This window comes from Pelobates fuscus, chromosome 2 (genome assembly GCF_036172605.1).
Source record: "Pelobates fuscus isolate aPelFus1 chromosome 2, aPelFus1.pri, whole genome shotgun sequence".
Classification (NCBI taxonomy): Eukaryota; Metazoa; Chordata; class Amphibia; order Anura; family Pelobatidae; genus Pelobates; species Pelobates fuscus.
The window spans coordinates 330898189-330910183 of NC_086318.1; the positions used below are offsets into that span (position 1 = coordinate 330898189).

At 49.3% G+C, this 11995-nt stretch overlaps 1 protein-coding gene across 1 annotated transcript; it reads left to right on the forward strand.

The window, feature by feature from the left end:
* Positions 1-3258: 3258 nt before the first annotated feature.
* Positions 3259-11325, forward strand: PNRC1 (proline rich nuclear receptor coactivator 1). Its single transcript, XM_063441316.1, has 2 exons — positions 3259-3696; positions 10150-11325. Exons 1-2 carry the CDS (start codon positions 3463-3465, stop codon positions 10606-10608), a joined length of 693 nt encoding a protein of 230 aa, XP_063297386.1. The 5' UTR covers positions 3259-3462; the 3' UTR covers positions 10609-11325.
* Positions 11326-11995: the final 670 nt, after the last annotated feature.

The following is an 11995-nucleotide window of genomic DNA, read 5'->3' on the forward strand; positions in this document are numbered from 1 at the left end:
CATTAATAACTGCTGGCAATCAGCCCATGTCGGATTATGCGTCTGTACTATTGAGGTGAACAGATCAGTCATGGCTTGTGGTTTCTCAGTATACGAGGAATTATGGGTCTTCCAGTTTAAAAGGTCGGTAGTGGTGAAAGGGACATATACGAAGACAGGGTCAGCGTGTGCCATTTGACCTGCGGCATCGATATAAGCTGACCCGGGATTTAAGCGAAGAGGCATCTGATAGTGCTTTAATTGTTGGGCACCAGTCAACTGTCGGGTTTGGATGGGGCTACGTAGGGAAGCGTCAGTCATGGGTTCCGGTCGGGGAGAGATAGGGTATGGGGATGTGGGAGGTTGGTTTTGGGAAAAGGTAGTGAATAGAACACTTCGGGCCGAGCTAGATGAAGCTTGACCGGAAGTCTGAAGTGGCGCCAAATCAGGATATTCGTTTTTAATGGGGGTGGGTTCTGGTTCCGGAAGGGGAGATTTAGTACGAGGGGGGGTGGATCCTGTACTGGAGGAGGAAGCGGAAGTGGATGAGGGTAATGAGGGAAGGGTTACAGGACTTCCTGTATTTGCGTCACTTCCTCTTACCGGAAAGTAAGGGGGCGGCAAAGGGATCTCGGACTCAGGGGGCGTGTCCAAAATGGGCCTAACACCAATCCTAGTGGACGAACAAGTCCTAGCTACCATGAGGCGACACTGCTCCTCGTGGCATGTCTGGAGCCATTTTGGCGAGTCATTTACGGCCTGTCTCCAACAATCAATATAAGGAAACTGGCCGTAAAGTTCAGGCCTACCTGATACAGCCACGTGTAAGCGCTGTACCAGAGTTGGATCCAAACTGCCACGTGGCGGCCATGCCGCAACCAAAGTAGGCCACTCCCTAGTGCACAAAGTGACCAAACGTACAGGGGACATCTTAACCCCAAAATCACAAACTTTGAATCCCTTTTTAAAATTCTTAACCATACATCCTAAGGGATCCGGAATCGTTGACTGCGACGCACCCATATTTAACAGTGGAACGTCGTCGACAACGATTACTATACACGCGTACTATTCAACAGTCACACCCGTTTCCTCTGGCAACAGCACCACGTGGTACGGTTACCAAGTGAAACGTACACAATAACAATAAACACTCAGGGAATTCCCGTACACACACAGCTGCTACACCAGTCACTATATAATCAATATTATGCCCTTTGGCGTAACTACACAGTCACCCACGCTATAATTCTCTATATACGAATTACCCGTCTATAACACACCCCAGTAACATCGTCTTTTACAAATAGCGGTTACAGTACGGTTAGCATAGGTCAAAGCACAAGTTAAGGTCACAATACAATTATTAGTGGTTATGGTGTTAAACATGCAATGGACGACAATGATTAGTACTTATTATATAATGTCAGTAAATATACAGGGTTATGGTACCGTGCACTATAATACAGCAACACACTATTAACACTCTCGCTAGACGGCTGAGCTCGCGCTATCTAACAAGATATACACTTTACTAAAACAATCGTTAACACATTTACAATTCCCAACTAAACTATTGGCCAGTACCTTGAATGGACTACCTAAAACTATATACACCCGTTTTGGTTAGCCACACTGCCCAATCACCACATATACATAGCGAGCTAGAGAACCGAATTTACACAGGCGCCTCTTAGTCGCACTATACAACGAGCTAGAGATCCGAATTTACACAGGCGCCTCTTAGTCGTACTATCAAAAGTCTAGTGGGTTCCAAATTTACACGCCTTCCCACTTAGCCCAGATAGGATGAGAACTAGCGAACCGAATTTACACAGGCGCCGCTTAGTCTCCCGGTCCCTCCGACCTAGCGAACGTAATATACACCCTAGAACGCTAGTCTAGACAAGACACCGGTGTCCGGCTAGGGCTATTTACACCAGGACCCCGCCTGACTAACCAAATCAAACGGTCTGACTAAAGAGCGTTCGATCGAGCGGTGCGCCTTCGCTCCTTCCCTCCGACAGAGGGGGCAGATACAGATTCAAAAACCCCTTTGGGCCTACCGCACAATCGGTATACCCCTAGCGGGTCCTGCCGTCTAAAACAGCAGTTATCTTACCTCCTCGTTCCTGAACCTGAGTTCACACTCATCGACGGGGACACCCCAGCACTTCTCACGTAGAGGCCGATGATCTCCTGGACAACAGACCAGTGGCGCCGAGACGAAGGGAGGTCCACGCAGAAGTTCAGGGGTGCAGCCGTAGAGAACGTGGGCAAAGATAGACCGTCTCACGCCTCTGCCTCTCAGCTACCGTTGAACGATGAGCTTCCCGGCCAATGCACCAAATGATACCGGAGAAACTGACGGAAGCCAAGCACAGAGAGATGGACACAGGTTTCTTCAGGAAGGAAGAGATTCTTTATTGGATCACCGATCGGGACTCAGAGGGACTAGCGTCACCAAAATACAGCAAAATCTGAGTACTGAATACATAGAGTACATTCCTTATATAGCACTGTAGCTCCTCCCACAATTAACTACACCCACACATACCCTTAACCTATTTAATGAATAGAGTCTAAACTCATCCATCTGGTCTAACCACGTGGCTCATCTGATACAAAGGAGAGGGACGCGTAATTCCAGTTCTTACATTCCTGCACCTGGTCAGTACAGTGATGACAGTATCTTAGCTACGTGTAATTAACTAACTGATACTACAAACACATATACATACATATGCCTTGTGGCAATCTTAGCCTGCTAAACTTGTATTTTACTGGAATTACATCACACATGCTGTATGTATTATTTCATGGTGCAGTTCATGCTGTATATATTATTTCGAGGTGCAGTTCATGCTGTATATATTATTGCATGGTGCAGTTCATGCTGTATATTATTTCATGGTGCAGTTCATGCTGTATATTATTGCATGGTGCAGTAAATGTCATGTTATTGCATGGTGCAGTTCATGCTGTATATTATTTCATGGTGCAGTTCATGCTGTATATTATTTCATGGTGCAGTTCATGCTGTATATATTATTGCATGGTGCAGTTCATGCTGTATATTATTTCATGGTGCAGTTCATGCTGTATGTATTATTTCATGGTGCAGTTCATGCTGTATATTATTGCACGTGCAGTAAATGTCATGTTATTGCATGGTGCAGTCCATGCTGTATGCTGTATGTATTATTGTGTGTGTATGTTGTGTTCTGTATGAGACACGTTGTGTCAGTGTCGGGGCCGCGCACAGCTGCCTATCGGGAGCGCGCTTTTAGTTCCAAACACAAACATTCGGAGGCGGCGGGTTCCAGACCGCCATCTTGTTAGACTGCCAGCCTTTATCCTGGAGAGCTGAGCGGCCGCTCGGGCACAGAGCAGGACATTACTCTGACAGGAGGGAAGACTGGGCAGCCGGGTTAGGGCATACCGAGGCTCTGGCGAAGACGGGTTTCCGGGTACCCTGGCACCATGTCGGAGCCCGGAGAGGGAGGAGGGGGGCGGAAGGCCGGAGCTGGGCTGAGCAGAGCCAGGGGTGGCCGCAGGAGGGGGAGAAAGAACAAAGTGAGGGCCACCCCATTCCCTACCCGACACCATCAGCATCACCAGACCCGAGCCGGGGAGCCGAACCGTGACAGTGCGCCACCAGGCTTGGGGACTGGGGACCCAGGCAGGACCACCCACTACCGACAGCTGCGGAGAGAGGTGGGCGCTGTGACCCCAGGGGGACACTTACTGCACCCCAGCACTTCCACCCCAGCATTCCCGCAAACAGTGCCCGCACCCCAGCATTCCCGCAAACAGTGCCCGCACCCCAGGACTCCCAGCGCAGTGCCCGCACCCCATCATTCCAGCAAACAGTGCCCGCACCCCATCATTCCTGCAAACAGTGCCCGCACCCCAGCATTCCCGCAAACAGTGCCCGCACCCCAGCATTCCCGCAAACAGTGCCCGCACCCCAGGACTCCCAGCGCAGTGCCCGCACCCCATCATTCCAGCAAACAGTGCCCGCACCCCATCATTCCAGCAAACAGTGCCCGCACCCCATCATTCCAGCAAACAGTGCCCGCACCCCATCATTCCCGCAAACAGTGCCCGCACCCCATCATTCCCGCAAACAGTGCCCGCACCCCATCATTCCCGCAAACAGTGCCCGCACCCCATCATTCCAGCAAACAGTGCCCGCACCCCATCATTCCCGCAAACAGTGCCCGCACCCCAGCATTCCCGCAAACAGTGCCCGCACCCCAGCATTCCCGCAAACAGTGCCCGCACCCCTGCATTCCCGCAAACAGTGCCCGCACCCCTGCATTCCCGCAAACAGTGCCCGCACCCCAGCATTCCCGCAAACAGTGCCCACACCCCAGCATTCCCGCAAACAGTGCCCGCACCCCAGCATTCCCGCAAACAGTGCCCGCACCCCAGGACTCCCAGCGCAGTGCCCGCACCCCATCATTCCAGCAAACAGTGCCCGCACCCCATCATTCCAGCAAACAGTGCCCGCACCCCATCATTCCCGCAAACAGTGCCCGCACCCCAGCATTCCCGCAAACAGTGCCCGCACCCCAGCATTCCCGCAAACAGTGCCCGCACCCCTGCATTCCCGCAAACAGTGCCCGCACCCCTGCATTCCCGCAAACAGTGCCCGCACCCCATCATTCCAGCAAACAGTGCCCGCACCCCATCATTCCCGCAAACAGTGCCCGCACCCCTGCATTCCCGCAAACAGTGCCCGCACCCCTGCATTCCCGCAAACAGTGCCCGCACCCCTGCATTCCCGCAAACAGTGCCCGCACCCCTGCATTCCCGCAAACAGTGCCCGCACCCCTGCATTCCCGCAAACAGTGCCCGCACCCCTGCATTCCCGCAAACAGTGCCCGCACCCCAGCATTCCCGCAAACAGTGCCCGCACCCCAGCATTCCCGCAAACAGTGCCCGCACCCCAGCATTCCCGCAAACAGTGCCCGCACCCCAGCATTCCCGCAAACAGTGCCCGCACCCCAGCATTCCCGCAAACAGTGCCCGCACCCCAGCATTCCGCAAACAGTGCCCGCACCCCAGCATTCCGCAAACAGTGCCCGCACCCCAGCATTCCCGCAAACAGTGCCCGCACCCCAGCACTCCCGCAACAGTGCCCGCACTCCCGCAAACAGTGCCCGCACCCCAGCACTCCCGCAAACAGTGCCCGCACCCCAGCACTCCCGCAAACAGTGCCCGCACTCCCGCAAACAGTGCCCGCACTCCCGCAAACAGTGCCCGCACTCCCGCAAACAGTGCCCGCACTCCCGCAAACAGTGCCCGCACTCCCGCAAACAGTGCCCGCACTCCCGCAAACAGTGCCCGCACCCCATCACTCCCGCAAACAGTGCCCGCACCCCATCACTCCCGCAAACAGTGCCCGCACCCCATCACTCCCGCAAACAGTGCCCGCACCCCAGCATTCCCGCAAACAGTGCCCGCACCCCAGCACTCCCGCAACAGTGCCCGCACTCCCGCAAACAGTGCCCGCACCCCAGCACTCCCGCAAACAGTGCCCGCACCCCAGCACTCCCGCAAACAGTGCCCGCACTCCCGCAAATAGTGCCCGCACTCCCGCAAATAGTGCCCGCACTCCCGCAAACAGTGCCCGCACTCCCGCAAACAGTGCCCGCACCCCAGCACTCCCGCAAACAGTGCCCGCACCCCAGCACTCCCGCAAACAGTGCCCGCACCCCAGCACTCCCGCAAACAGTGCCCGCACTCCCGCAAACAGTGCCCGCACCCCAGCACTCCCGCAAACAGTGCCCGCACCCCAGCATTCCAACAGTGCCTGCACCCACGTACCCCAACATTATCACAACAAATGCATGGACTTCTGCTCTGCACCCTCTTCTAAATGGCATGCAGGCACCCCCTGTACAGCAAAACTGCATGCATGTGATCAGCACTGCTGAACAGCTTTAAATGCATGAAACTTTATTGTAAACATGCATGCAACCCTGTATCTCTAAGTCGCATGCAATTCATGCAGCACACGCCTATAAACCAATGCATGTACCACTGTACCTCTGAAATACCTGCAAACACCCCCATAACTTTGGCATGCTTGCAACAACACTTATCTCAGACGTGCATGCATCAGCCCATACATCACAATGTTATTTCATTATTTATATAGCTCCATCACATTCCGTAGCGCTGTACAATGGGTCATGCACAACTACTTTTTACAATGCATGTGTTCACCCGGTGTTCAGTTTTATAACTTCTGCATGCCCAACTACATTTCAACATTTTGCCCCTGTGCCTCCACATTTCTCTAAAGAATGGGTACATGTTGGCACCCTGGACATGTACCATTTGTGCCTCTAAATCCTACAATACACCACAGTTTACAGTTTGTTTTTATTATGAAACACATGCAGTTCTACCATTGTTACATGCATTTGTATTGTTGACATTTTACAAAACCAGTGTATACTTCCCATGATATCACTTCCTGTCTAGGTGTATGATGCAGTGCAACTCTGCATTTCCCCCTTGTACCTTTGTAGTGTACATGCTGAAATGTTCACCATGAGACCTTGTATTTGTTACTGTGTATAACCTCATTTGGAAGGTTGCCATTCAACATTATAGTGTTGATAACGTCTTTACAGTTCTAGCTGTTGTGCACTACACTTCCGTAATGTGCAGTCCCTATTTTATCTTACACCCATCTATAAGTATATGGTATGCTATCTGTTAAAGCTGCCCTTGGATCCTACCTCATACCTGAGTCCAGTCATATATTTTTGATATTGGGAGTGTGATCAACTGTAGGCTGGTGGTGCAAAGAGGGTCTTTTTGTGTGTGCATACCCATAGCTCACTCTATTGAATAACCCAATAGAATAGCGTTATAGACACGTAAGCAGCTATTGCTCCAATCCTCCAATTCAGAGCTTGTCATAGTTAAGCACTGGACATACACCAGGCTGCCAGTGTCAGGTGTTATTAAATATATAACAATATTACTTAAAGGGACACTGTAGGCACTCTTCTCATTGAAGTGGTCTGGGTACCTAGTGCCTTTGGTGCTGCAATGTTAAACAATGGTTACATTGCAGCACTAAGACAGCCTCTAGTGCAGCGATGGTGAACCTATGGCACGTGTGCCACTAAGTGGGCACGCGGGGGGGGGGGGGGGGGGAGGCGCAGCAATTCCCCCAATGCTGTCTCAGAGATCTCCCTCACCGGTCCACAGGCACATTGCCGGCATGGGAGGGAGGAGATCCGGGAGCTCTAGCTTGCCGCTCCGCCGGGTCTGCTTTTGCGATCACAGGGTGGTTTAATGCGAGCGAGGCATGTGCCGCGGATGTGCATTATAACCTGCTTGTCACGGTGGAGGAGCTTGTCTGGTGATCAAAGCAATTTCCCCAAATTCTGGCACGCGCAGACACACAAACAAATTTTTTTGCTTACATTTTTTCTGTGGTCCAGTGGGGCTGCTGCTGGCTGGGCTGGCAGGCGGTCGAAGAGACAGGGGTAGAGTTCAGACAGAGAGGGAGCTCTGATCCTCCTGCTCACTCGCGCGCACCTCTCAGTGATGCCGGAGTGACGTCATATCCTTGCTTTGGCATCACTGCGGTCAGGAGGGGAGATGCCAGCCGAGGGGGGGTCTTGAGGTGGCCAGACGGCCAGCTCTCTGGTCCCCCACCCATTGCAAATGCCTTGTAAGCCTCGTGCTAAATACTGAGCGCTGCATTGAGTCAATGTGTGACTGTGGAGATTTTTAATTACGCTGGATGTCATCATGCAGAGCGTCCTGAGTCCAGTAAATTCCCAGAAGCGCCTCTAGTGGCTATCAAGTAGACATCCACAAGAGGCAGTCTTAGTGCTGCAATGCAAACAGTTTACATAATAACACTAGTGATGTCCCGAACGGTTCGCTGGCGAATAGTTCCCGGCAAACATAGCGTGTTCGCCACGGACGGCGAACATATGCAATGTTCGGTCCGCCCCCTATTTAATTTTTTTAATTTAATTTTTTTGTGGACTTTCAGACAAATTTACTAATACTAAGTAAAAATTACTTAGTATTAGTAAATTGTGCCCCTACTCGCAATACCGCGAGTAGGGGCATGTCTATTAAACAGTTTTTTTTAAAAAAAGGGACCTATTGTCCTCCCCCGGCCCCCACCCCTGAGCGGCGGGTGGGGGCCCTAAAAATAACAATAAGGGGGGACCTACTGTCCCCCACCCCTGAGCGGTGGGTGGGGGCCCTAAATACTAATAAGGGGGGGACCTAATGTCCTTCCCCTTGGCCCCCACCCCTGAGCGGCGGGTGGGGGCCCTAAATACAAATGGGGGGGGCCCTAGTCACCCCTCCCCCCAAAAAATTATCCCCATACCTAACCCCCTCACCCTAAAAATAATGAGGGGGGGACCTTTAACTAAAAACCTGTAAAAAAAAAAAAAAATTAGATAAAAGCAACTTACCATTCGATGTTTTCTTTCTTCTAAAATCTTATTTTTTCAGCCCCAAAAAAGGCCAAATAAAAAAAGCATAATAACCGACGCAAAAAAAAAAAAATAAGCGCAATTTTTTTTTTATCCATCTTCACCCATGGAGGGCTCCGCGCAGACTGAGCTCTGCAGGGCGGGGGAAGGCTTATAAAGCCTTGCCACGCCCTGCAATTAGGCTAAGAACACTTAAACCAGCCAATCAGAGTGCTCTTTGTCATTTTACACAGCGTGGGAAAGTTCTTTGGAATTTTCCCACGCTGTGTAAAATGACAAAGAGCACTCTGATTGGCTTAAACCAGCCAATCAGAGTGTTCTTAGAGTAATTGCAGGGCGAAGATTTTAGAAGAAAGAAAACATCGAATGGTAAGTTGTTTTTATCTAATTTTGTTTACAGGTTTTTAGTTAAAGGTCCCCCCCTCATTATTTTTAGGGTGAGGGGGGTAGGTAGGGGGATAATTTTTTTGGGGGGGGAGGGAGGGGGTGACTAGGGTCCCCCCATTTGTATTTAGGGCCCCCACCCGCCGCTCAGGGGGGGGGGGGGGGGACAGTAGGTCCCCCCCTTATTGTTTTTTTTTTTTTAGGGCCCCCACCCACCACTCAGGGGTGGGGGCCGGGGGGGGACAGTTGGTCCCCCCCCTTATTGTTTTTTTTAGGGAACCCACCCACCGCTCAGGGGCGGGGGCCGGGGGGGGACAGTAGGTCTGCCCCCTTATTGTTATTTTTAGGGCCCCCACCCACCGCTCAGGGTGGGTTCAATACCCACTGCCTATTGAAGTCTATGGTGGTTATTTTTAGGGCCCCCACCCACCGCTCAGGGGTGGGGGCCGGAGGGGGACAGTAGGTCCCCCCTTAGTTATTTTTAGGGCCCCCACCCGCCGTAGAGGGGAAGGACAGTAGGTCCCCCCCCTCATTCTCTTTATGGCCTCAACCCGCCGCCCAGGGGTGGGGGCCGGAGAGGGGGAGGACAGTAGGTCCCCCCCTCATTATCATTATGACCGCCGCCCAGGCGTGGGGGCCGGAGAGGGGGAGGACAGTAGGTCCCCCCTCATTATCTTTATGGCCCCCACCCGCCGCCGAGGGGGGGGGAGGACAGTAGGTTCCCCCCCTCATTATCTTTATGGCCCCAACCGCCGCCCAGGGGGGGAGGAGGAGAGTAGGTCCCCCCCCCCCCCCTTCAATCACTATTGTGGCCAGAAAGAGTCCCTGTGGGCTTTAAAATTCGCCTGCCTATTGAAGTCTATGGTGGTTCGCCCGGTTCGAAAATTTTATGTTCGCGACATCACTAAATGACACGTCTTGTAAATCTACTCCTCATCCTGTCCATGGCATGAACACTATCTTTTGGCAGTGTCATGAGTTATGCCATGTGCCACAGTAAGCCCTATACTCCTGAGACCTCAGTTTATCATCATCATACAATGCAATGAACAGAGCTTGCTAGCAACTGGTTTTATAGGTGTAAGTTGCTATGTTCAAAATAGCTTTTCACTAAAGTATTATGCTATCCATCCTATTGCTAATACAGTAGCTTAGCCAATATTGTAGGATCTAAAGTAAAGTCTGTTATAGCTTTGTTATTAATGGTTACTTTTATGGGAGAGTTGAGAAAAATTAAAGCATAAAAATACTTCTGAGCCGTTACTGAAATTTCCTTTTTTTTTTTATAATACAGGTATTAAAAACAAAGGTAGTAAAGTCTGACAAAAAGTTAAAACAATCTGATAAGAGTACCTCTTCCCACAGTCCTTCAACTCAGCGATGTGAACAACGGAGCCTTCACAAACCGAAAGGCAAATGCTATATTCAACACACAAAGTCAAATTATCAGAGAAAAACTGAAAAATTTCAGCCAGAATCCGATATCGCCAATCATTCATTTCGAAGTTCAAATAAGAAACCCTTAGCCAGTGCTGAAAATGTCAGGAATCTTAAAGCAAAAACTGATTTCTTTCCCACAGGCCGAATTGACAAGGAAATAAATTATGCAGGAGCAAAATTTAGTGATCCTCCTTCCCCGAGTGTCCTTCCAAAACCCCCAAGTCACTGGATGGGAATGAAGGGTCAAGAGTCTGACCAGTGTAAGGAGCTCATGACATATCAACTGAAAACCTTACTGAAAGTCCAGTTATAATCCTTCTACAATCCACACGTTCACCTTAACTGAATCTTGCAAAAACTCTGAACTTTCATTTTTGTAAGAAAGTAAATTTGAATTTTACATGTGTACAGATGTCTAGTATTATATTTTGTATGGTTGTGTAAATAGTGTACACAGTGTAATATGTGTATATCCATGTTTATACTCCAAGTAAATTTTTAGTTTTGTTATAAAACTATGTATTTTGACCTGACGAGCTGAGTTTTTTTAAATGTAAAGTCATAATGCGAATGTGCAGCAAGATAAAATGACTATGAAAGACCTGCCTTTGAAAATACTTGAGGTTTTTGTCAATACCCAGAAAGGAAATTGCTATTCAGCTATTACAGGGACCAAGAATGAATAAAAGACTACACTTTGTTTTTGATCAGCTTTGCAGTGTTGCCAACGGAACTGCTAAAACTTGATTTAAAATTTAAAAAAAAATATTTCAGTATCTCATCCTACAAGTTTTTATGGAACAGAACAGTCAATTTTAATGTATCTGACTGCACTGTTTTTTTAGTTTCGTTTTCTGAGCAAAATTAAAATTGGACTGCGTATTGGCATTACAGTCTTCTTAATTACTAATAAAATTGTGAATTAATTTTTTTTTTTTTTAAACTTGCCACTGAACCTATGATACTGATAATCTTCCCCAGTTACCAATTGACTATGTTAAAATAAATATAATTAATTTGGCCTCCCCAATATGTCTGTGTGTCTTATTTACAGTGTAAGGGTAGGGGGGAGGTGTGTATTTAAAAAAAAAAAAAAAGACTGAATTATAGAGAATTGTTAACATTGACTAGAAAATCTAAGCCAAGATAGCGGATATAGAACTCCTCAGAAGGCCACCCCCTACCAACTTTTCCCTTGGCACATTCTTTCCTTGTGGTGTTAACACATTTTGAAATGGTTTAACCATGCCAAAATGTGTCCCAGTGTGACATCATGCTGCATTCTGTCTTCCCTTTTGGCTGCTTTAGTTAAATTGAAGTATTGGCTGGGCACCTGGTGATTGGATGAGAGCGCCAGCTGCCACTCTATCACTGACCGCTTGTAGCTAGTACGTTTTATCACACAAAACGCAATGGATATTGAATATCCAGATTTCCTTTGCATGTCTAGTTAGGACAATGGAGACATGGGAATAATGGGAAGACAGAAAACCGCGAGTACTGGGTGCGCCAAATAAAACAAAATTTAAAAGTATCGAAAAGGTACCCAAAACAAGCAAAGTCTCTAGGTATCGAATGTATTTCTTCAGGAATTCATAAGACGTCTTGAGTCAAATCCTCAGCAGCATATGAAAAAAGAAAACAGAGGGGACCAATGGTGCAATAACATATAGGAGTATGGTCACAAACAACACTAAGGT

Excerpts from the sequence above, each read along its gene's own strand:
- PNRC1 (XM_063441316.1), top strand. The coding sequence starts at position 3,463 with ATGTCGGAGCCCGGAGAGGGAGGAGGGGGGCGGAAGGCCGGAGCTGGG. Across the intron at positions 3,697-10,149 it reads ACCGACAGCTGCGGAGAGAG|GTATTAAAAACAAAGGTAGT; the intron begins GTGGGCGCTGTG and ends TTTATAATACAG.